The sequence below is a fragment of the Mastigoproctus giganteus genome, chromosome 3, assembly GCF_048544385.1.
Source record: "Mastigoproctus giganteus isolate SK-2022 chromosome 3, ASM4854438v1, whole genome shotgun sequence".
Lineage (NCBI taxonomy): Eukaryota > Metazoa > Arthropoda > Arachnida > Uropygi > Thelyphonidae > Mastigoproctus > Mastigoproctus giganteus.
The window spans coordinates 95324721-95349290 of record NC_143577.1 but is presented as its reverse complement, the minus strand read 5'-3'; the positions used below and the strand labels follow the sequence as shown (position 1 = coordinate 95349290).

The following is a 24570-nucleotide window of genomic DNA, read 5'->3' as shown; positions in this document are numbered from 1 at the left end:
TAGAAGGCTGATGCTATCGAGGCAGTGATATGTGGGTTAGAAAACTGCTAGCTTTGGGGGGTGATACACAAGACTAACGTTAAAGCAATTCTTGCACTGCTTCAAAATGAGGTGAAGTAATTCTTGCACTGCTTCTATTGGAATTTGAAGCAGCTCAGAAAGCAAGGTACCAAGGATTTCAAGGCCTGCTGAATCATCATGGAACACTGAAATACATGGGCTGTGTAAGGGTGAGTAAGAACATGTACAGTAATTCCAGGGTCATTGTAAATAAACAATTAATTTGAAGTACTGATTAAGTCATTAAGTCATCAAATGCAGACATTGTAGGGATAACAGAGACATGGTGCTACTCACTATTAAGTGATGCTGAATTTGAATGTGAATATGGGAAGTACAATGTACACAGGAAGAACAGACAGGACAGGAGGAGGGGTTAGATTTTTGTAGATTTCTTGGATGAATGTTTTCTACAGCAGCATGTTAGAGGGGCAACAAGAGGATGCAATACCCTTGATCTGATTATTACCAGTGGTTCTACATGCATTAAGAATCTGCAGCTAAAAGACCCACTAGGAGGTAGTGATCACAAGTGTGCTAATGTGGAATTTAATTAAAGATATAACTACTGACAAGGGTAAAGGAAAAAGGCTCTTGCTTTTATACAGGTGACTACAGTGGTCTCGGACAGTTTTTAAATTCCATGTAGTGGGACCAACTGATGATGCTACTAACAGCCTAACAGCAAATTCTAAATGGGAAGCATTCAAGGAAGTAATCATAGAATGCTTAGAACTAAATGGATGTCAGATGAACTACTGAGACAAGTGGCAGAGATGAAAAGTGCTTGGATGTATATAAATAAGAGGTGATTCAGAAGCCTGTGGTTGCTATAAATTAGTCTGTAATCAAATTACAAAGCAGGTCAAGCTAAGGCAGATTATTAGAAGTCTATCAAAGACTTCTAATAATCTTCAAATAAAAGAAACAAAGACTTCTATGTTTATATTAACAGTAGAAGGAAGGAATTTAATCACACTGGACCACTTGATAACAATGGGTTAACTGTTTATACCTTCAGGTTTCTGAAAAATTGAATAGGTACTTTACATCTACATTCACACATGAGGAATTCTTTATGGGAGAGGATGCCAGAAGTTTCAATGGGAAGCTAAATTATTTGACTTTGTGATAACTGAAAGGAAAGTGGAAGAGGAACTGTTGAAGATGAACATAAAAAAGCATCTTAGGTGGATGGTGTCTATCCAATCATATTAAGAGAGCCAGCAAAGGAGGTAAGTAAGCTTTTAGTCATAATTATGAGAAAACCCTTAGATTCAGGCGAGGTCCCTGTGGACTGGGGATGTGCAAGTGTATCCCCGAATTCACATAGGGGAACAGTGACATGAGTAATTATAGACCTAATATCTGTTCCAGGGAAAATAATGGAGTCACTGGCTAAAAAAGTAATGCAGGGCCATCTTAGACAGGAATGCAATTATTCTGCAGTCACCACATGGAATTGTTAATGCACAATCTTGTCTAATCCATCTGATAGGTTACTATGATGCAGCGACCAAGGAACTGGACGCAAAAAATAATTTTGATATCATATACTTTCATTTCAGGAAGACTTTTTATACTGGTGCTCATAACAGATTGCTGTATAAAATGGAGCAATGCTGTATTAAGGGCAAGTTACTGCTATAGATAAAGGGATGGTTAAGTGGAAGGAGAGAGAGAGAGAGAGAGAGAGAGAGAGAGAGAGAGAGAGAGAGAAAGATTGATGAAGGTATATCAGGCTTAATGTCAACGTTTGCAGATGATACTAATGTTGACAGGGTGGTCAACGACAGTAATCAGGATGAGTTACTACAAGATCTAGGAAAATCAAGTCAATGGGCCGAGAAATGGCAGTTGAAGTTTAACTCCGGCAGATTTTACATTGAGAAATGCATGAACTGCATATGGGAAGCAGTAATACCAGAGTAACTTATCAACTGTGTGGTACTAATTCACAAAAGGGGATCTAAGGGTAAAACAAGTAATTACAGACCAGTTAGTTTAACTTTTGTTCCAGGGAAAATAATGGGTCACTGGTTAAAGATGCATTTCAGGATCATCTAGATTGCAGTAATAATTCGGACACAGTCTGATTACTGCAATCGTGTCTGACAAATCTAATTGGATACTATGATGTGGTTACAAAGAAACTGAATGCAAAAAATAATTTTAATATAATATACTTGGATTTCAGGAAAGCTTTTGACACTGTTGTACATGGAAGACTACTGTACAAATTAGAGCAGTATGGTATTAAGGGTAAGTTGCTACAATGGATAAAAGGGTGGTTGACTGGGAAACGACAGAGCAGTAATCAATGGATGCTGCTCTTCGTGGACTAATGTTATTAGTAGAGTCCCCCAGGGTTCAGTGTTGGGCCCACTATTGTTTTTTATATTTATCAATGACATTTAAGAAGGTATATCAGGCTTAATGTCGAAGTTTGCAGAAGATACAAAGGTTGGCAGGGGTTAACAACAGTAATGGCAGCATGCTACTGCAACAGGATCTAGAAAATTTGGGCAGATGGGCTGAGAAGTTGTTATTTGGTTTTTAGGAGCATTAGCAACTAAGGCCATATTGCTCCGGGAATATGCGGTGGTCATTCCCTGACCTTTCTGCAACCTCCGTATTTGGTGGTGATGGGCTCGAACCCTGGTTGTTATTTGTTTGTTATTTGGTTTTTAGGAGCATTAGCAACTAAGGCCATATTGCTCCGGGATATACGGTGGTCATTCCATGACCTTTCCGCATTCTCCATATTTGGTGGTGACGGGCTCGAACCCAGGTCTAATCAAGAAGCGTGTACTACACACTGCTGCTCCTTCCCACCTGGCTACGGAGGCGCCTATCGAACCCTGGTCTAATCAAGAAGTGTGTGCTACGCACTGCTGCTCCTTCCCACCTGGCTACAGAGGTGCCTGGGCTGAGAAGTGGCAACTGAAGTTTAACATTGACAAATGCAAAGTAGGGCATATTTGTAGCAACTACCCTAGAGAAATGTACTAACTGTGTTGTACTACACGAAAAAGATCTGGGTGTAATTGTGTAGTCAAATATGAAGCATTTCTGAGCAATGCAGACAGGCTGCCTGTCTGAGGTATTGTCAATGATATACAGGAATTTTGCTAGTAGGGAAAAGGAGGTGATTTCCCTTTATATAAGGCAATGGTCAGGCCACACCTTGAGTACTGTGTTACAGGTCTGGAGGCCTCATTTAAAAATGATGTAGAGTTGCTTGAGTGTGTACAGAGAAGGGCAACAAGATTGATGAGGGGAACGAAGGGGTCTTCTTATCAAGAAAGGCTAAGCCTTTCTTGGTTCTAAGTAGCAGCTGGAGACTAAGCACTTGCAAGGTGATTTGATTGAGGTGTATAAGGCCTTGAATGGGTTGAGCACGCTGAATTCTGATGGGATTTTTCAGCTTGCTCAGATTACGAACCTGAGGGGGCATAATTTGAAATGGAGGAAAGACAGATGTGCAGAAATTTGCCTTTAGCCAGTGGGTGGCTGATTGCTGGAACAAACTTCCATCTGTTGTTGTGGAAGTTGATAGCTTAACTACTATTATTACTACACTCAGGGTAGTGGAAAATGAAAAAAAAAAAAAAAAAAGACCTGGGGATAATTGCGCAGTCCGATAATAAATTCTCTAAGCAGTGCAGACTTGCTGCCAGAATGCCTCATGGGGTCAATTATAAGCAGAAACTTTGTATCAGGAATAAGAAGGTGATTATCCCTTTGTACAAGGCCATTGTTAGGATGTATCTTGAATATTGTTGTGAAGGCAACCACATTATGAGACACAATTAAAACGATGCCTTCTACGCTACAATCGTAGCTCATATCTATGGGTTAACTATGGTGTATTTACACCGATATTATATACTTGAGTATTGTACACGGGTCTGGAGGCCTCTCTTTAGGAAGGGATGTAGATCTGCGGGAATGGGTGCAGAGAAGGGCAACCAGGTTGGTGAAGGGAAGGGAACAAACAGGTGCTCTTACCTAGAAAGGCTTCTGCAAATTGCAGCTTCTGGAGACTGCGCACCTCAGGAACAAACTTCCAGGTGATCTGATTGAAGTGTTTAAGGTTTTGAGTGTATTGAGTAAGTTGAATGTGATGGCATTCTTCCTCCTGCTGAGACTACACATGCGGGACATAAACTGAAGTTTACGAAGGATGGTTGCAGGATAGATGTGCAGAAGTTTGCCTTCAGACAGTGGGTAGTTAATTGTTGGAACAGGCTTTAATCTGTTTTTGTGGAAGTGGATGGTTTGAATAAATTCAAGGAAGAACTAAAATTCTTGGAGAGTGTGGATAGGAAAAATGTGTATTTTTCTTTTCTTTTTTGTTTTGGCTGGTGTTCTATAATCTTGATTTCTTGCCTCATTTGCTACTACTACTAATAATAAAGTGGATTAACATTTTAAAGCCTTATTAAAAGTGTTAAATGATTGGAAAATATATAAGATTGCCTGCAGTGTTGACTGAATGACAATAAAATTTCTGTTCACACATCTGGGATGCTACATGCCACAGGATGTTAGTGGCTCTGATTTTATGACTGAACACAAGTTCATAAAATAGAATTCCATGTAGGCCTTACTTTTCCATAAATAGAATATTTTGCCAACTTAATATCTGTTATAGTAGGAAAATCATTAAGGGCAATAATGGCTATTGCATTTTGAGAATGAAACACACCACTCTATGTTGTTTGAATATAGTTTAGACATTTTAATTAAATAATAACTGCACATTACAATATTGCAGAATGTCTTGGAACACTATAGTTCCTTCATCTGTGTATTAAAAAGGCATACTTTAGATATCTACAAAATGCAGAATCTGCAGTTAAAAGGTTATTTATTTATTTTTTTAATTATCCACAGAGGAAGGAAACAATATTCTGAAATGTTTAAAATATATTACAATGTACAGTTATTAATTAATGTCTAGATTAAATTAAAGTGTTTAAATTATGTTCACCCAATGCAGTTTAGTGTATTTCATTATCAAATTAACCACTCCTGAGTTTATTAACATTTCCTTCAGCTCTTTCATATTGTTAATTTTGTCCAATCTTTCCTTCACTGTTGTATTTCAAGATTGTGAAGAAGGAAAGAAGTCCTTTGATGTGGGTAGCTGGTCTTTCTCTCTCTTGAGCATGGTGTGAGGTGGGCATGGATGACATTGGAAGAGGACAATGGCACTTTAAAAGTATAGAACTGGCTTGTCAGAGTTACTGTGTTATTGGCTCCTGATTAACTGTAAGAATTAAAACACAATGACTTCACCTGAAAGTAGCGATTTTTTTAGCAGGTTAGGATTATTATTTCTTTGTTTTCAAAAACTCTGTATACTCTTTGGGGATTGACTCAATCCCCACAAGACTAATACAGACTTATACAGGTTAATTGAGAAAGTAGGTTTAGAAATCTCATTTTAGAAAGGTGTAAATCTATTGAAAAGGATGACAAGAAGAGTAACATGCTTAGTTGTTGGCTGAAATTGGTATTTATACCAAGAAAGACTTAAGTTCTATAAATTGAAAGGTCTGGAAGCTAGGCATCTACTTGGAGGCATAACTGAAGTGTTAAATGGTAAACTGAATGCCATCATTCTTTACTCCTTCTTGAGCAATAAACACACATATGGGTGGGATGGGGCATAAACATAAATTGAAGAAGGATGGTTGCAGGATTGCTGTGCAAAAATTTTCCTTCTGCCAGAATGATTGATTGTTAGGATAAACTTCCAGCTGATGCTATGAAGATAGAAAGTTTGAATTGGACAATTCACGAGAAGGGTTGGATAAATGAAGTGAAGATTTCTTTTTGTGTAATACTGTATAAGTTTACTTCCTTGCATTATTTTGTCAATACAATACCAAAGGATGAAGGTAAATAAAGTACAGCTGCACTCAAATCCTCAGAACCCCAAACAGACATTTTAATTTACATTCTTAAGTGCAATATATTAATTATGGCTACTATGAAGTTAATTGCATAACTGTCTAAAAAAAAAAAAATGTTTATTTGTAGCTATTCAGTAGATTGGCCAAATTATATTAACCAGGGCAAGTGTGTGAAATCATGTGCATGGTATTACCAATTTTGAGGGATATATGACATTTGAGGGAATAATTTTGAATGGAGAATTCTTAAATTTTTAATTGAGAAACTGTGGTAAAAAAATTACCTTGGGAAGGACTATGAAATGATCCTTAGTGAGCAAAATAGTTTTCATGTGAAAGTAAGAGCAACCAAGGTGATCAAGAACAGCCTAAGATACATGCTTTCTATTCCTGAGAGGACTATAATCATCACATTATTACTAAAACTGACACCATATATGAACTTGCATTTTTTTTATTGGAAGAATTATTTTAAGAAATGCATATCTATACATAAAGAAATTGGATGACTGAATGCTAAGTAATTACACAATCCTACATTTCAGGTGCTGTTTGTAAAATTATGTGTTCTCTTAATTTTGGATCTTAAAAAATGAAATATCATTACTGTTAGTAGTAGTTATTTACCTGATAGGTGACCCACATACTGCACATATAGGAATTCGAGGTCCAGAAGTACCTTCAGGCTTCAGCTGACCACGACCTCGTCGAGGAGCAGGACGAGAACCAGCACCCGCACGGACACCTGAAGGAGGAGAGCCACCAGACCAGCCAGGTTTAGGTTCTGGAGTTGGTTCAACAATAGGTGGACGAACAGGAGAAAATCCTGGGACTGCCACAAGAGAGCTGGTTGCTGATGGTGCAGCAACGGGAGGTGCAGGCGTGAAAGTAGGAGGCTTAAAAGTTGGAGGTACAAAAGATGGCATTTGAGTAGCAGGAGGTGTAGGTGGTTTAACAGGAGCAGAAAAAGATGCTTCAGTATGGACAGGCAAAGTTGTCTCAATAGGTAGGGATTGAAAAGGAGGAGTAGGCAGTTCAGGTAGTTGAAAAGGAGCAGGAACTTGTGATGTTGGTTGCTGAGGGGTAGGTTCATGTACAGGGGTTGGTGCAGATGGAGCAGGCTGAAAAGGAACTGATTTTGTGACTAAAGGAGAATAATTAACATGCTGAGTACCAGGAGGAGGTCTGTATGTTGGGGCAGCAATATTAACATTGGAATCAACTACAGGTTCAGAAGTTTTGGGTGGAGGCCATATAAACTTAGAAGCACCTTGAGAGAATTTCAGAAAAATAGGTGGGGGAGAAGAAAAAAAACAGCCAGAAATTAAAATGCACGCAAAAAAAAGCAATGTGTAATTTTAACACCACATATGTATACTAGATAGTGTAATATAACAAGCATATATTGCTTATCTTAAGCAAGAAATTATTTTGAAGTTCTTATGATTTTTCATTATAAAGATGAGATATAAAGGTAGTACACAACTATTTAAGATAGAAGACTATATAATTCATGGGTAATATTAGCATTGTCACATGATGCAAGAAAGCAAGCTTATACATCTGCCAGGGGAAAGAAAAAAAAAAAAAAAAAACCTTCCCATTTCACTGATCCATTCGTTCCAAATGTTTGTCTAGTTCTGCCTTGAATTTATTTAAGTTATCAACTTCTGCAACAACAGATGGATGTTTGTTCCAACAATCAACTACCTGCTGGCTAAAGGCAAACTTTCGCACATCTATTCTACAACTGTCTTTCCTCAGTTTAAATCTATGCCCAGTCAGGTTTGTAATTTGAGCAAGAGGAAGAACCCCCATCAGCATTGAGCCTGCTCAATCCATTCAAGGCCTTGTACACCTCAATCAAATCACCTTGCAGGTGCCTAGTCTCCAGAAGCTGCAATTCACAGAACTTAAGCCTTTCTTCATAAGAGCACCCCTTTGTTCCCTTCACCCAGTCTTGTTGCCCTTCTCTGTACTCGTTCTAGCAACTCTACATCCTTCCTAAAATGAGGCTTCCAGACCTGAATGCAGTACTCAAGGTAGGGTCTGACCACTGCCTTACACAAGGGGATAATCATTTACAAGACCCCATGACCTACTCTGGCAGCCTGTCTAAACTGCTCAGAAAACTTCATATCTGACTGCACAATTACTCCCATGTCTTTCATTCTCTATTACCTTGAGTGTAACAGCACTCCAGTTGGTACATTACTCTGGAGCTACTGCTATCCATATGCAATACTTTGCATTTGTCAATGTTAAACTTCAGTTGCCATTTCTCAGCCCATCTACCCAACTTTTTCAAATCCTGTTGCAGCAGCATACTGTCATTACTCTTATTAACAACCCTGCCAACCTTTGTATCATCTGCAAACGTGAACATTAAGCCTGATATACCTTCATCAATATCATCTGAAAACTTGGACATTAAGCCTGATATACCTTCATCAATATCATTGAGAAATATACAAAACAACAATGGGCTCAACATTGAACCCTGAGGGACACCACTAATAACATTAGTCCATGTAGAGCAGTATCTAATGATTACCACTCTGTCTTCTCCCACTCGACCATAGTTTTATCCATCATGCCACACTAGTTCAATTTGTACAGTAGTCTTCCACGTGTAACACTATCAAAAGCTTTCCTGATATCCAAGTATATGATATAAAAATTATTTTTGCATTCAGTTCCTTTGTGACCACATCATAGTATCAAATCAAATTGGTCAGACAAGACTTCCCCTTGAGGCCCTGGGTGCCAAGTGATTGTTACTGAGAGATTTTTCTTTGTGCTTTCACTGCGATTTTCTAAAATGTGAATTCTAGTTCTCTTTTACATTCCTTTCCTTACGAAATCTTTTTATTTAATAGCAGCTCTTTTACCAAAAGTACTGGTAGAGAGCAAGGAAGGAAAGTAACCTTTCTTTATTTTTCATTTTTAATAGACTAACTCCTACTAATTTAGGTTAGTCACACCAGGCACTGCTTCTTCCTCCCTGTGGTGGTGCAGGTAACCTTGGTAGAAAAGTTCATCTGCCAAGGGCAAAAAGGAGCAACATGGAACACAATATGTTTAACTCTTTAGAACCGACAAGCTGTCAAGCCAGAGTCAGAAAATGAGCATGACTCACAACCAAAGAAGTTAAAAACAATTTCCTCTGTGGCTGAATTTCCTGCATTCTTAATAATGCACTCATTATCAGAACAGCCTCTTAGTAAGCTATCCCCTTTTCTAATCCAAAAACACTTTAAAGTATTGCAGGGTCTTCCAAGACAGTTAAAAGACTGCAATCAGGGGACTTACTTGTAGAAACTGTTAACTGCAGGCATTCTGAAAAATACTTACAAATGACAAACTTTGCTAAAATTCCAGTGAAAGTAACTCCCCCTGCAACTCTAAATACATCTAAGGGTGTTATATCTAGTTGGGCCCTTTTGAATGTGACAGAGGAAGAAATTAAAGAACTTTGGGAACAAAACGTAATTGCTGTCAAAAGAATTATGATTAAAAGGGACAATATACTCACACCCATCAGAAATATCATTCTCACCTTTAACAGTCCAAATCTACTCTCATCAGTAAAAGCAGGATATCTACTTTGTCGCATTCATCCTTATATTCCTAATCTGTTGAGATGCTATAAATGCCAAAAGTATGGCCACTCTCGAACAGCACGCAGAGGGAACCCAGATTGTCCCAAATGTAGATCCTCTGATCACAATCAAAGTGATTGTTCGGCGAAAGAAATGACCTGTCCCAACTGCACAGGTAACCATCCTGCTTACTCTAAGACATGTGAGAGTTGGAAAATGGAGAAAAACAAATTGTGAAATACAAAGTTGAAAACAAAGTTAGTTATCAGGAATCAAGAAAATTAATTGCACCCAGTATACCTAACTGTACCTATGCCATTATTGCAAAAAAAATATCAAACAGTAGCCACTCAAACTGATGTTACCGTTCCATCTAACATATCAATCTCCGACTGGGCTCAAGCTGTCCTCTCTCAGCAAACAGTCCAATGCCCTGAAGCACTCAGACCAAGCAAGTAATACGCCTCTTATGATACCAGTAAAATCTCTTCCTCTGTCTGCCAGTGATTGCTATGACTTCAAATAATCCTAGTTCAACTTCAAAAAAGATTATTCAGGACAGATCGATGGATGTAGAGTACTCATCCAAACAGGAAGATCCGATTCTGGAAATATTTTTAGAAGAAGAAATGGATGCCAGTTGCCCTATCTTTCCAGAGAGAGACAAATCAAAGCCAGAACACAATAAGGCAGCCACATCATATTTAACTCCTCGGCGCCTCCGTAGCCAGGTGGGCAGGAGCAGCAGTGCGTAGCACACGCTTCTTGATTAGACCGGGGTTCAAGCCTGTGAGCCACCAAATATGGAGGATGCGGAATGGTCAGGGAATGACCACTGCATATTTCCAGAGCAATATGGCCTTAGTTGCCAAAAACCAAATAACAACAATTTAACTCCTCAAATTTCTGTTTCCATAAAAAACTACTCAATCTATTGAAGAGATCGGAATACATCCGTTTCGGCTCGTGGTGGTGGTGTAGCTATTTTGATGGGCAAGAACTGTCTGCTCCTCTAGATATAGCAAATGCCTTGGGCAAAACCTTTGCCCATGTCTCAGCTGCATCAAACTACACTCCCAGTTTCCAAAAAATTAAGACTGCCACCAAATAGAGACCCGTCAAATTTAGAACCTCACTGTCACTTCTGTATAATCAGCCTCTTTAATATTGTGAACTTTTACAGGCCATCAGAACACGAAACAGTGCTGCTGGGCCAGATTTCATATATTATGTCATGCTGCAGCATCTCAATGACAAACTTACAACTGCTGCTAGTCTTATTTAATTGGATCTTACTGAAAATATTTATCCAGCCTCTTGGCACCATGCTACAGTTTTGGTCTTTTTGAAACCTGGAAAAGATCCCTCCAATCCTAATATTATTATTATTATCAATTTATTTCTCTGTTGAAGAGACACCCCTGGGCCAGCCATTGGCTAGAAGGGTGAGAGTTACATTCTAAGGTGTGAAGCAAACCCATGAGCAAAAGGTTACAAAGTCCATGGGAAGTTCACCCTGAAAGGTTGCATACAGAATTTTGGAATACATGAGTAATTATGATTTTATAATAGAATACAGTAAACCCCCGCTATTCACGGAGGTTACGTTCCTGAGAAATGCAGTGAATACCGAAAACGCGAATACTGAGTTATGGCTCCCATAGTAATAAAGAGGTTCCGTTCCAAAGTATGAAATATATAAGAAAAACTAGTCTAAAATTTTGTCTATGTATGTATTATATGTATCTTGTTTGTTGTTTGTTTGTTATTTGGTTTTTAAAAGCATTAGCAACTAAGGCCGTATTGCTCCGGGGATATGCAGTGGTCATTCCCTGACCTTTCTGCATTCTCCGTATTTGGTGGTGACCACCGGGCTTGAACCCCGGTCTAATCAAGAAGCGTGTGCTACGCACTGCTGCTCCTGTCCACCTGCCTACGGAGGCGCCATATGTACCTTCATAATGACTATGTACATAGTGAAATGCAAGCATATGGCATCGAAATGAAAATAAGAAACAATTTAATATTAAATGTAATATTTATTAGAAATTTCGAACCAGCACCTTTGCTAGCTAAAAAAAAAAAAAAAAAAAAAAACCTTATCCTGCCAGTGCTATCACCAGTTTCACTAACGTGTTGATGAAGGAGTTTTGCCTTTTCACGAATGATGAGTGAACTTAACGGAATTTTATTTTGAGTTCGGCTTTCTATCCACAGATTTAAAGCTTTTCCATTTTTTCTAACTTAACATCACGAGTTAATGAGCAAATTTTTGAAGCAATTAGCGTGTTTTCATGGACACTACGGGATTTTTCTTCCGATTTCTTGATTGATCGTACCGTTGACTCATTGATTTTATAATGTTTTGCCACTGAGGAGACATTTTCACCATTAGAAATTTTATCTAATAACTCAATTTTATTCACTAATGTCATCACCTTTGATCTTTTCACATTTCCCTTGTTATTCGTAGCCATATTTTTGTACGGGGTCCACAATAAAGTCACTTTCTTCCATTAACACGCTCGAAAAAGTCTGTTTTACACTGCAAAATGGTAGATTTATCACTTTTGTAAGCATATCAATTTATAAATTGATAAATTTATAAGCAAATAAATTAAAAGCAAACAACGAAACCTTCCATGAGAAGCAAATAACACATACTGAACAAGGATTAGCAAGAAGCATCCAATGCTTGCAGTTTTGTCACCTCTTCCCCCATCCACTGAGCGCTGTTTTGACAAGGAAAGATAATTTTAGCCATGCCCATATTTTTTTTTTATGGCAGAAAATGTTCACGGCGCTTTAAAATTCACATTTTTTTTTAGATTTCATTTTATATTAAATCAGCGACCGCGAATAGTGGTGGTTTACTGTATTTACATTTTTTGGTATCTTTGAACATTATAGAATATTTAAAAGGGATCAAAATTAAACGCAGTTTTTGAGCCGAGTGGCTGTGTACTACAGTTACAGGAGACGATAGGAGTCAGCAAAGACTTGCAATCTGTAGGCTTTTTCGTACAGAGATTTTCCGGTTCAATTCCTAGTTGATTGAAGAGTTCTATTGTGCTTGCTGGAAAAAAGCAACTTAGGCTGTCCAGGTTTTTTAAGTTTCTTTGAAGAGGATGTCTTGTTTCAGCAATTCTGGTGGCTTCTTGACAAGAGTGAAACAAGCCGTCAATACTGGGAGCGTCTAATCTTCCTGTTAACAGTTGGGCTAATGTAAAAATGTTTCTTGTGTTGATTGTCTGTTTCCTGGGAGGAATGCTGAGATTGGAAAGTAGGATGGTTCTAGAGATAGTAAATGGGTGATTCGAGATCCTGTTCAGCCATCTCAAGAGCCAGTATTCAATACTAAGGAAAGCTTTCAGGTTGCTCGGTGGGGCAGAGGACCAAATCTGTGAATTATACAGTGGGATGGGAAGTATACATTTCGAGATATGCTTTTTAACAAGATCTGGGTTTCTAATGCCAAGCAGAACTTACCTTTTTCTACTTACGTGAGACGATTTGCCTCAAGATACATACTGTCAAACGCCCTTCACAATAAAGCATGCACTCATTCAGACCTCAAGTGCTTTTTTAAAAACAAATAGAATTGTATAATCGCTTCTGAATTAATCCTGCTTTTCCTCAGCAATTACCACCTTTAGTCTCAAATGCGTTTACAAGCAGCCCAGAGCGCTACATATGTTTTAGCTTTGATGTAATCAAAGTGCTCTGAGAATGTTAGTCCCTCATCCCATTTTAGGCCAAGGTCTACTTGCGATTTAACCTTTGGAACTTCGCATCCACTTACTAGCATAGCGATATTGTTCCTGCTCTTTTTCTTTGTAATTGTTATCTGGGCAGATTTACTTGGGTTTAAACATAGTCCAATACAATCGAGGTAATGCTCCAGTTCATTTATTGTGTTATTGGCTTGTTGATTTGTTTGCTTAACTTGTAGATCTTTAGATTTGACAAAGAATTTTAGGTCATCAGCATATGTAATAAAGTTGTCTTTATGTGATGCAAAAAATGGTTCCAGAGCTGCAGCAAATAACAGTGAGGAGAGAAGGCCTCCCTGTGACACTCCCTGCAAAATGGAGTAATGGGCAATAAAATCGTTATTACGGATTATGAGGTGTCTTTCCTTCAGAATGCTACATAAAATCTTCAGGAGATTGCCTTGTATTTAAGTAGAAAGATAAAATTTGTTCCAGAGCCATTATCGAGATATTGTCAAAAGCTGCGGCTATGTCTAGGAAGATAATATCGCGCTGTTCCTTATTGTTGAGAGCTATCTGCATCTAGAAAAGGGTCACAAGGAGATTTGTGACGGTTGATCTTCCAGATAAGATGGATTGTAGGTGCAGAGGACGATGCCCAAAGCAGTGTTGGGAGAGAGCTGATAGAAGGGTCTTCTCAAAAATTTTCAAGATGATGCAACTTATGGCTATGGGTCTATAGTCTTTGGCATTTTTTGGATTCTTTATTTTGGGAATGGTCCTTGACTATGTAGCTGTTCCATATACAGGGGAGAGTATCTTTTTGAATGATTTGATTGAAAGTGTGATGCAACACCTCAATAATGTAATGGCTGCTGATTTTTGCCATGAAAAGAAATTATCAGGACCAACAGTTGCTTTATTAGGAAGTTCATTTATGGCTTTCATGAGGTTTTCTTTGGTAATTGTGATGGTTGTTAGAGGAGTCTTTCTTAGTAAGTTTGAAACTAATTCTTCTTTTTCTATGATTCGGTGAAGGAGGTCAGTTATTCTCTTCCTGTTTTCTTCGGTTGCTAATTGGTTGGGTGCGGGAGGTTGTCCAAATATCTTCGTGGACCATTCGATAAAGACCTCGGCAGTCACGAGATCCTTTTTCCTTGTTTGAGCTTTGATAGTACAGCTGCGTAATGTGCTTGTCTTTTCAGCTTTATAAAGTGAGCACTTTTTTGCACAGAATGTGGTCATTAGGATGTCCTGTCTTCAGCCACTTTCTGTAAAGTCTTTGCTTTTTAAGAAAGACATATTTTAACTGTGGATTAAACCAGTTTTTGGATTTCTCGGTTATCCTTATGACCTTCGATGCTCCTTCATAGGCAATTTTTGTGAGCTTTAGGGCCAGTAGCTGGAGAGCTTCCTCTGCTGGCTTCGTGCTTAGTTCTTGCCATTTGTATTCTCGAAGTTCTTTGAGAATGATATTTGGCTTGATGTATTTTAAAGAAAAGATCATTCTGTGCATGCCATTAAAATTTCCACCGCCCCTGTGATTGGGACGGCGGAAATTTTGTTGAGGTTTCAGCAACATTGAGTGTGGTCTCTACAGCTATGGGATTGTGGTCTGACTTAAAGTGAAACAAGTTATCTGATAATCTAATGCTGAGTGTATTGTAATAGACAACATCTAACTGTTGATTCCCTCTAGTTGCTGGAGTAACCAGCTGTTTTATTTTAGATTTAGTTGTGCAAGAATAGTCAAAATTTCTTTTTGTGTCAGTATGTTTTGGAATTGGCATGTTAACATCTCCTAACAGGATCGTATCTACAGCTAGATTGAGGTTAACGGTAAGTCATGCAAGGAGTTCATTTCTTGAATCTCTGGTGTGCTCGGAAGGCAGGTATATAAGACAGATTTGTAATTTTATTTTCCCATTGAAAAAGGTAGCACAGGTGGCTTCAAAATTATCTGATTTGGAGAGGTGTTCCTTTGTAGACTGATATTCATCTTTATACAGGATCATGGTTCCTCCGCCCTGTTTTTCAGTTGTTCCAGTGCCAACACATTTGTATCCAAGTGGATTAGTGAGAATGTTTAGTTGTCTGTTATTGCGTAACCACGTTTCAACAAGGCAAATGTAGTCAAAGTCAGCCATCATCATGCAGGTTTGTAGCGCGGGAAGCTTGTTGGAAATGCTTTGTATGTTCTGGAAAAAACACCGCAGGCTGCGAGTCCCTTGTCTCAGAGAAGGGTGGGGGGATTTGGTTGCTACTGTGATGTTTCAGAAGGGCTATTTGATCTTATCATCCATCTATCCCTGTATGGTTTGACCAGTGACTCTGCTGGCTGGTCCTGAAAATTCAGTAGCAACGAGGACTGTCGAGCATGTGACAACAAATGAGGTGTAAGCAGGATGCTTTGTTTTTAATTGTTTAACTTTTACTGTTAATCCAAACTCAGTTTTACATATGTCTTTAATTTTACTGGGCTACGTTGCAGGGCCTAATCTGGAGATAAAGATCTTCTCTCGTGTAGGAACGGCTGTAATATATTTGGCCAGCCTATTCAAATCTCGGTTGGATGTGCTACCAACGTCAGTACTGCGATCCTTGCGATCAGAAAAGCAAGGTGCTGTACACTGCCAAACATTATTACCAGTAGTGTGGGTCCCATTCGAGGTGTTGCCACTTGTTTCTGGCAAAGGCAAGATACTATTTGAACTGGGGTCCTGCAGTCTGTAGGATACTTCTGCTATCTTGTTTGTCTCTCACGTTTTCGCTGATGATTTGCTCAGCATTGATTAAAATGAAAGCAGGTTGAGAAGGATATGATGATGGGACATGAGGAATCTCCGGACACAAGAGGGACGGAGTCTCTGGGGCAGCCAAGCTCTGACAGTTGTCCGCTCCATCTTCCTGTATATTCAGAGTGGCACTTGCACTTGTCAAACCACTGGACTGACAACTGGCTTTGTTATGAGTGGTGGGAGTGTAGTTGACCTCACGATGCAGAGAGCAATCGACTGCTTTGCTAACCTTTACACCTGGTTGATCACTTCTTCATGTGGGTGTAATTTTCCTGGCTATCTATCTTCTCGACCAGTTGCTTTACACTGTGTAGGATTTTGAGATTTTGCTCTTTAGGCAGGTTGTTTTCTTCTTGCAGGGCGGATATGAGTTTATAGATGGGAAGTAATTGGTCAGAGAAGTTTGCAGAGATCTCAGCACTAAACTGCTGTAAGATAGGTTCCATGGATTTGCTGAGCATCTTTATAAGCTTATTTTTAGCAACTGTAACTAGAAGTGACGTTTCAGCTTGCTGCCTTGTGGGAGACGTCAGTATTCTGGGCAAGCACCAGAACCAAGAATGTCTTGAATTGAGTGTGATGGAGTTGTTTTGGTCCGCAATCTTGTGGAAAGAGAGGGGGGGTTTCCGCTACTTCAAAAGAGCAAATTAAAACTGACATCACCACTGCAAAGGGCTTCCTTCTGGCAATCCAAGAGTATAAAGGTGTTGTTGGGTTACTCATACTTAAACATACAAATCGGACTTAACACGAGCAAATTCTTGCACTACCACACGTCACCATAACAACAACAATCGTTACAGGCCAATCTCTCTGTCAAATTGCTTTGGTAAAATTCTTGAAAAAAATGACCCACAGTTGACTCACTTGGATCACCGAAACTCACCATCTACCGAGTAATTGTCAACACGGCTTTCATAAAAACAGGTCCTCCTTAGATCTGATGATTAAGGCTGAATCTGAAATTTGCAGTGCCTTTGTTAAAAACGAACACCTTGTTATGGTCTCTATCGATACAGAGAAGGCATTTGATACTACATGGTGGTATGGCATTCTCAGTGGCCTTCATAATCGTGGTCTACGAGGCAAACTGGCGATGTTACTAACAGTAAATTCTAAGTGGGAAGCATTCAAGGAATTAATCGTGGAAGCTACTAAAAGTTTCATACCTATTAAGAAATATTGTTCAAGGTTTAGACCTAAATGGTTATCTAATGAACTAATGAGACTCGTAATAGAGAAGAAAAATGCATGGGATGCATATAAATTATCAAGCGACTCAGAAGCCTATGGCATATATAAGCTAGTCTAATCAGGTGACAAAGGAGGTTAGGCAGGCGAAGGCAGATTACGAGAAATCCTTGGCAAAAGATGCTAAGAAAAACAGCAAGGATTTCTTTACTTATATAAACTCTAAAAGGAAGGGGATAAATCTGATTGGTCCACTTGCCATCGATGGTTCGACTGTTGATGATCCTGCTCAGATATCAAACAAACTGAATGAGTATTTTGCATCTACATTCACACATAAGGAATTATTAAGGTTTGAAAATGGCAGAAGGTTATCAAATTGTAGCAGGATACTTAATGATTTTGTAATAACTGAAAGCAAAGTGGAGGAGAAATTGTTGAAGTTAAACATAAGAAAAGCACCTGGGGTGGATGTGATCTATCCAGTTATATTAAAGGAGGCAGCAAAGCAACTAAGCAAACTCTTAGCCATAATTATGAGAGCATCCTTGGACTCAGGAGAGGTTCCCATGGTTTGGAGATGTGCAAATATATCCCCAATTCACAAAGGGGGATAGAAGAGTGACACGAGTAATTACAGACCAGTTAGTTTAACTTCTGTTCTGGGTAAAATAATGGAGTCACTGGTTACAGATGCATTGCAGGATCATCTAGACAAGACTGCAGCAATAATTCAGACACAGCATGGGTTTGTTAAGGGAAAGTCTTGTCTGACAAATTTGATAGGATATTATGATGTGGTTACAAAGGAACTGGATGCAAAAAATAATTTTGATATCATATATTTGGATTTCAGGAAAGCTTTTGACACTGTTGCGCAAGGAAGACTATTGTACAAATTGGAGCAGAATGGTATTAAGGGTAAGTTGCTACTATGGATAAAAGGATGGTTAAGTGGGAGAAGACAGAGGGTGGTAATCAATGGGTGCTGCTCTTCTTGGACTAATGTTATTAGTGGAGTTCCACAGGGTTCGGTGTTAGGTCCACTGTTGTTTTGTATATTTATCAATGATATTGATGAAGGTATATCAGGCTTAATGTCAAAGTTTGCAGATGATACAAAGGTTGGCAGGGTTGTTAATGACAGTAATGGCAGTGTGCTACTGCAACAGGATCTAGATAATTTGGGCAGATGGGCTCAGAAGTGGCAACTGAAGTTTAACCTTGACAAATGACAGAAACGTTGGTACGTTTCTCTGGGGTTACTTCTACCCATATGGTAGAAGTAACCCCAGAGAAACGTACCAACTGTGTGGTACTACACTTAAGGCGGTAGAAAATGAAAAAGACCTGGGAGTAATTGTGCAGTCAGATATGGAGTTTTCTGAGTAATGCAGACAGGTTGCCAGGGCAGGTCATGGGGTTTTGTCAATGATATATAGGAACTTCGCTAGCAGGGAAAAGGAGGTGATTATCCCTCTGTATAAGGCAATGGTCGGGCCACGCCTTGAGTACTGCGTACAGGTCTGGAGGCGTCATTTTAGGAAGGATGTAGATTTACTTGAGCGTGTACAGAGAAGGGCAACAAGATTGGTGAGGGGAATGAAGGGATCCTCTTCCAAGAGAGGCTTAAGTTCTGCAAATTGCAGTGGCTGGAGACTAGGCACCTGCGCGGTGATCTGATTGAGGTGTATAAGGCCTTGAATGGGTTCAGCACGTTGAATTCTGATGGGATCCTTCCACTTGTTCAGATTACGAACCTAAGGGGGCATAAATTCAAATTAAGAAAAGACAGATGTAGATTAGATGTGTGGAAATTTGCCTTTAGCCAGCGGGTGGTTAATTGCTGGAACAAACTTCCATCTGTCGTTGTGGAAGTTGATAGGTTGAATAAATTTAAGGAGGAACTGGACAGGCATTTGGAGGGAATGGTGTGATTTTTTTTTTTTTTTTTTCTTTTGGCTGATGCTGCTTAAGCTCATACACTTGCTTTCTTGCATCAAATGCCACTACTACTACTACTACTAACCTGCCTATATTTATTAGGAACTTCTTCCTGAGCTACTCTTTCCAGGTTCGATACCAAAACCTCTTTTCTTCTACATTCTCGCAAGAAGGAGGAGTGCCACAGGGGTCGGTATTGAGCACAACCCTATTTGCCCTTAGAATTGATTCCATTACAAAAGAACTCCCAAATACTGTGGAGGCCTATCTTTATGCAGACAATCTTTCTATTTCTTGCCATTCTCAGAACATGAGATCTATTGAGCAGCAATTGCAGATGTCCCTCAATAAAGTACAAAAGTGGGCTGAGTTCAATGGATATTGTCCTTCCCATCAGAAAACAGTTGCAATTCACTTTTGCAATCAAAGTAAATTGCATATAGACCCTGAACTTTGTATATCAAATTCCACCATTCCGATTGCCAACAATATCAGATTCTTGGGATTGATCCTTGACAGCAAGTTAAACTTCTTTGAGCACATTAAAGTAATGCATACTACCTGTCTGAAAAAGCTGAACATACTAAGAGCTTTATCTGCCCTGTCTTGGGGAGCTGATCATACAACTTTGCTGCTCTTATATAAAGCAGTGATTAGATCCCGTTTGGATTAATGTGCCCCAGTTTATAATTGTGCCTAAAAGAGTATTACGCTGGCTCGATCCTGTACAACACAATGTGCTGCGGATTGCTCTTGGTGGTTATAGGACATCTCCAACCTATATATATTGAAGCCCATGAGCCTCCTCTGTACCTCTGCAGAAAAATGTTACTACTTAAATATGCAGTCAAAATACAAAATTGTTCTCTGCACCCCATTCAGCCATACCTCTTTAATCCACCATTTCCCAATCTATAGAAATAAACCAAATAAAATATGACCAGCAGGCCTATGGCTCCTTCAAATATCACAAAATTGGAATGTTCCTCTCTGCAGTAGGTAGCAGATAAAGAATTATTCTTGCTCACCATGGATTCCCTTTCCTCAACTGACCTGTGATACTTATTTTCTCCAATGGGGAAAGAATCGTCTGCCGACTCTGAATGTGCAACAACTCCATGCTAGCCATATTCAAAACTATGTTAACTCTTACCAATATGTACCGATTGGTCCAGCAGCAGTGTTTCCCTCTGCTATCATATCAGTTTCTCTTCCACCCGACTACAGCAACTTCAGCAGAACTATTTGCAAAACAATTAGCTCCAGAAAATTTCACTCTTCACCCATCTGCAAAATATTTAGTTTACTCCGACTCTCTCAGCTCAATTAGAGCAATGCAGAAATCCTCTCATAGGAATCGCCCTGTTTTAAATCAAATCAGGAATCTGCTGTTAAAAATTGAAGATCGTCAGCAACGAGCAAACTTTTGCTGGATTCCAACCATTCAGGTATTAAAGGGAATGAACTGGCTGATATTTCTGCTAAAAATCCATCAACTTTAGACGTAACTTCTGTCTTCATTCCAGCTTCTGATTATAATATCATAATTCAAACAGCATACCATGCATAGTGGACAGAACTATGGCATAAACAAACAAATAATAAACTTTTCCAGTTGAAACAGGACCCAAAATTTTGGCACTCATGCATTCAGACAGTTCAGTTAGAAGTGTTACTCACAAGAATTAGAATAGGGCATACTCATCTGACTCACCTCCCATCTACTCACAGGTGATAATCCTCCTCAGTGTCCACACTGCTCTGAACATCTAACAGTCAAACATATTTTGACTGACTGTCCACATTATCAACAACATGAAACTTCAATATTTCATTCTCTGGCTAATCTCTGATAACGGATAACATTAAATCATATCATTGGTGAAGACGCAAATATTAATGAACTTTACTGTTATTTGAAACAAACAGGAATGTACAAAGGGTATTAGGAAAGTTTTGCAATACAGCTTTGTTTATTTAATTTTTTCAAAGTAATTTCCTCTACATTCAATACACCTCTCCATCCTCCGAAACCAATCTTTAAACCAGTTCTGCCAAGTTTCACTAGGGAGTAAAGCACACTGGTTGTCCCAAGCCTGTAGAAGGTCCTCATCACTGGAAAACCGCCTCCCTTTTAGCTTCATTTTCACATGCGGGAACAGTGCAAAGTCGCAGGGAGCAAGGTCTGGACTGTAAGGAGGGTGCTCGAGAAGTTTCAGTCCTGTCGTGGTCAAATATTCGGTGCAGGCTTTGGCGCGGTGAGCTGGAGCATTATCGTGATGGAGGTACCAGGTGTCCATTCTTGACTTTGGCCGCAGGTTCTTCATAGATCCAATGACTTTAGGCAGGCATTGTTCAGTATACCACCTAGCTGTGACTGTCTTCTGCGTGTCCAAAACGACACATTCCACAATTCCACTCGATTTGAAAAATACAGCTATCATTTTCTTCTTTACAGATCGGGATTTTCTGACAATTACGGGTGTGTCGTCATCATCAAAGACCCAAACTTTGTTTTGAGCCTTGGTCGGCAGATCGTAATAGTACAGCCAAGTCTCGTCACCTGTCACGATGTTGTTCACATACCGAGATTGTCCCTTATCAAACTTTTTTAACATCTCCCGGCACCAAGTCACACGTCGTGTCATCTGCTCTTCAGTCAGTTGATGCGGCACCCAGAGAGAACAAAGTTTCTTCACGTGCAAATGATCTTGCAGAATCGAACGAATTGCTGGTGCATTTAGGCCCAAAGTATCCTCTATCTGTTGGTAGGTCACTCGCCTGTTTTCGTCAAGCATTTTCCTCACAGCAGTAACGTTTTCCTCCGTAACTGATGTTCGTGGCCTTCCCAGCCTCTCAGAATCCTCCAGAGTGAAATTTCCCCTTTGGAATTCTCTATACCACCTGAATATCGTTGTACGATGTGGACAATCATCATCTAGTGCAAGAGTCATTTCTTCTAAGCACTGGTCTATGGTTAAACCATGCATGAAATTATACCGCAAAACTGTCCTTATCTCATTTCGTGACCACCAATGCCATCGCAAGCACTTTACACTCTCACTATTAATGAATAACTGAGCCCATCGACTTGGCGCGGCGGCTACTATGCACGTATGAACATGTCTCAACAGGCAGCAACAAGCAGCTTCCTGTGATTCATTGTTGCGTCATATTGCAAAACTTTCCTAGTACCCTTTGTATGAACGATTATGATTAGTTTCTGAGATGAAATGAAATTGAACTGCCTTCATATTAATTAATTTATTTTCTACATTCCTATGAATAGGTGGACTATAGCCACAGCAGCTTGTGCACCATTAAACACACACACACACACACACACACACACACACACACACACACACACACACACACACACACACACACACCTCCTTGACAAACCTATGCTGTGTCTGAATTATTACTGCTGTCTTGTCTAGATGATCCTGCAATGCTTCTTTAACCAGTGACTCCATTATTTTCCCTGGAACAGAAGTCAAACTAACAGGTCTGTAATTACTAGGTTCACTCTTTGATCTCCCTTTGTGAATATAAGATACATTTTTTTTTTTTTTTTTTTTTATGAAAACCCCCAACACGAAAGGTATCAAAACCTATAGTACTTAGTACCGTGCATGGGGTGAAAGAGAAGTATGGGGGAGGGAGTGCCGGAAACTTTGCTCTAGAGACTAAACATGGGTTTCACCACTTCAAGCCTCCAATAAGCAAAGTGGTGGTATTTTGCACATCTCCAGTCCGTGGGGACTTTTCTTGAGTCCAAGGATGTTCTCATAACTATGGCTAAGGGTTTGCTTACTTCTTTTGCCACCTCCTTTAATATAACTGGATAAATGCCATCTACCCCAGTTGGCTTTCTTATGTTTAACTTCAACAATTTCTCCTCCACTTTGCTCTCAGTTATTACAAAATCATTTAACTCCCTGTTAGAGTTTGATAAACATCTGATTCTCTCCTCCTTGAATAACTCCTCATGTGTGAATGTAGATGCAAAATACTCATTTAGTTTGGCAGCTATCTGAGAATGATCATCTACAGTCAAATCATTGATATCGTGGACCAATCTGATTTCCCCTTTCTTTTAGAGTTATATAAGTAAAGAAGTCTTTGCTGTTTGCCTTTTCTTGCTTAACCTCCTTTGTGACATGATTACAGACTAGCTTGTATCTACCATAGGCTTCTGTGTTGCCTGACAATTTATGTGCATCCCATGCATATTTCTTCTCTGCTTCGAGTCTCATTAGTTCATCTGACATACATCTGACATACCTAAACCGAGAGCAGTATTTCTTCGTTGAAAAAAAAAAAAAAAAAAGCCTAGTTGCTTCCAAAATTACTTCCTTGAATGCTTCCCATATAGAATTTACTGTTATTATTATTATTAGCTATATGGTGCAAGGAAGCCTGAGGCTTATGCTGCAGCAGCAAAAAAAATAAAAAATAAAAAATTCCCGAGAGAGAGAGAGAGAGAGAGAGAGAGAGAGAGAGAGAGAGAGAGAGAGTCAAAAGTAGAAGAGAATCACCATGAAAGAGAAGAATGATGATATTCAGCTCAGGACCCTGGGTGTGCTAAGCCCATACTCACCAGATATGAACCCCTAGAGTTGGTAACATCATCACTTGGTTTTTAGGTTCTATACGTCATCATGTATAGAACCTAAAAAATCTGAGACCACTGTGGTTGCCTTTACGAAAGCAAAAACCCTTCCCTTTACCCCTGATGGTAGTTATAAGACAGGTTCAAAATGATAAAGTTTAGAATTGATTGAAAAGAAAATCCATACAATTAAGCAAAGGGGGACAGAATTCAAAACTTTAACATAAGTATCTCAAAATTATTGCTCTTTGCTTATTGTGGATATTAAAAGTATCTGGTAATTGAACCAATTACTAGAGAAAGAATCTGAGAATTAACTTCAAATATTATACTCTATGGCACTAAAAATATATGTGGGTTCCTGCCCATTATAGTATGAAGGGGACTGAAAGAAGAAAATTTACAGAAAGCAAAGGAAAAAGAAGTCCTGTGACAGTAACCCAGAAAATTGATTGTAAGGGAACATCTTTAAATAACTTATTACATATTACTTTAAGTTATTATAGGTAATCTTTAAAATTGTTCGCACATTCATTCATTTCAAATCTTTGACAATTGATAATCCACTTTAACACCAGTCCATGTGCATTAGGTTATGAAAATAACAAATATTTAAAAAAGGTTTTATTTTTCTTTAAAATAAAAAAAATAAGCTTGATTAAAAATTCGAAACTTACCTTCTGGACTGTTAACTGTGTTTTAAAATATTTAAATTTTGCA

The 24570-nt window shown here is 39.0% G+C and overlaps 1 protein-coding gene across 3 annotated transcripts in view; it reads right to left on the bottom strand.

Annotated features, from left to right (window-relative positions):
- Positions 1-24570, bottom strand: part of LOC150088166 (uncharacterized) — a 323234-nt gene that overhangs the window by 48175 nt on the left and 250489 nt on the right. For all 3 annotated transcript variants that reach the window (XM_090369359.1, XM_090369360.1, XM_090369361.1), the window contains one exon: positions 6612-7254. In XM_090369359.1, coding sequence (XP_090225485.1) covers positions 6612-7254 — 643 coding nt within the window. The remainder of the gene's footprint in view (positions 1-6611; positions 7255-24570) is intronic.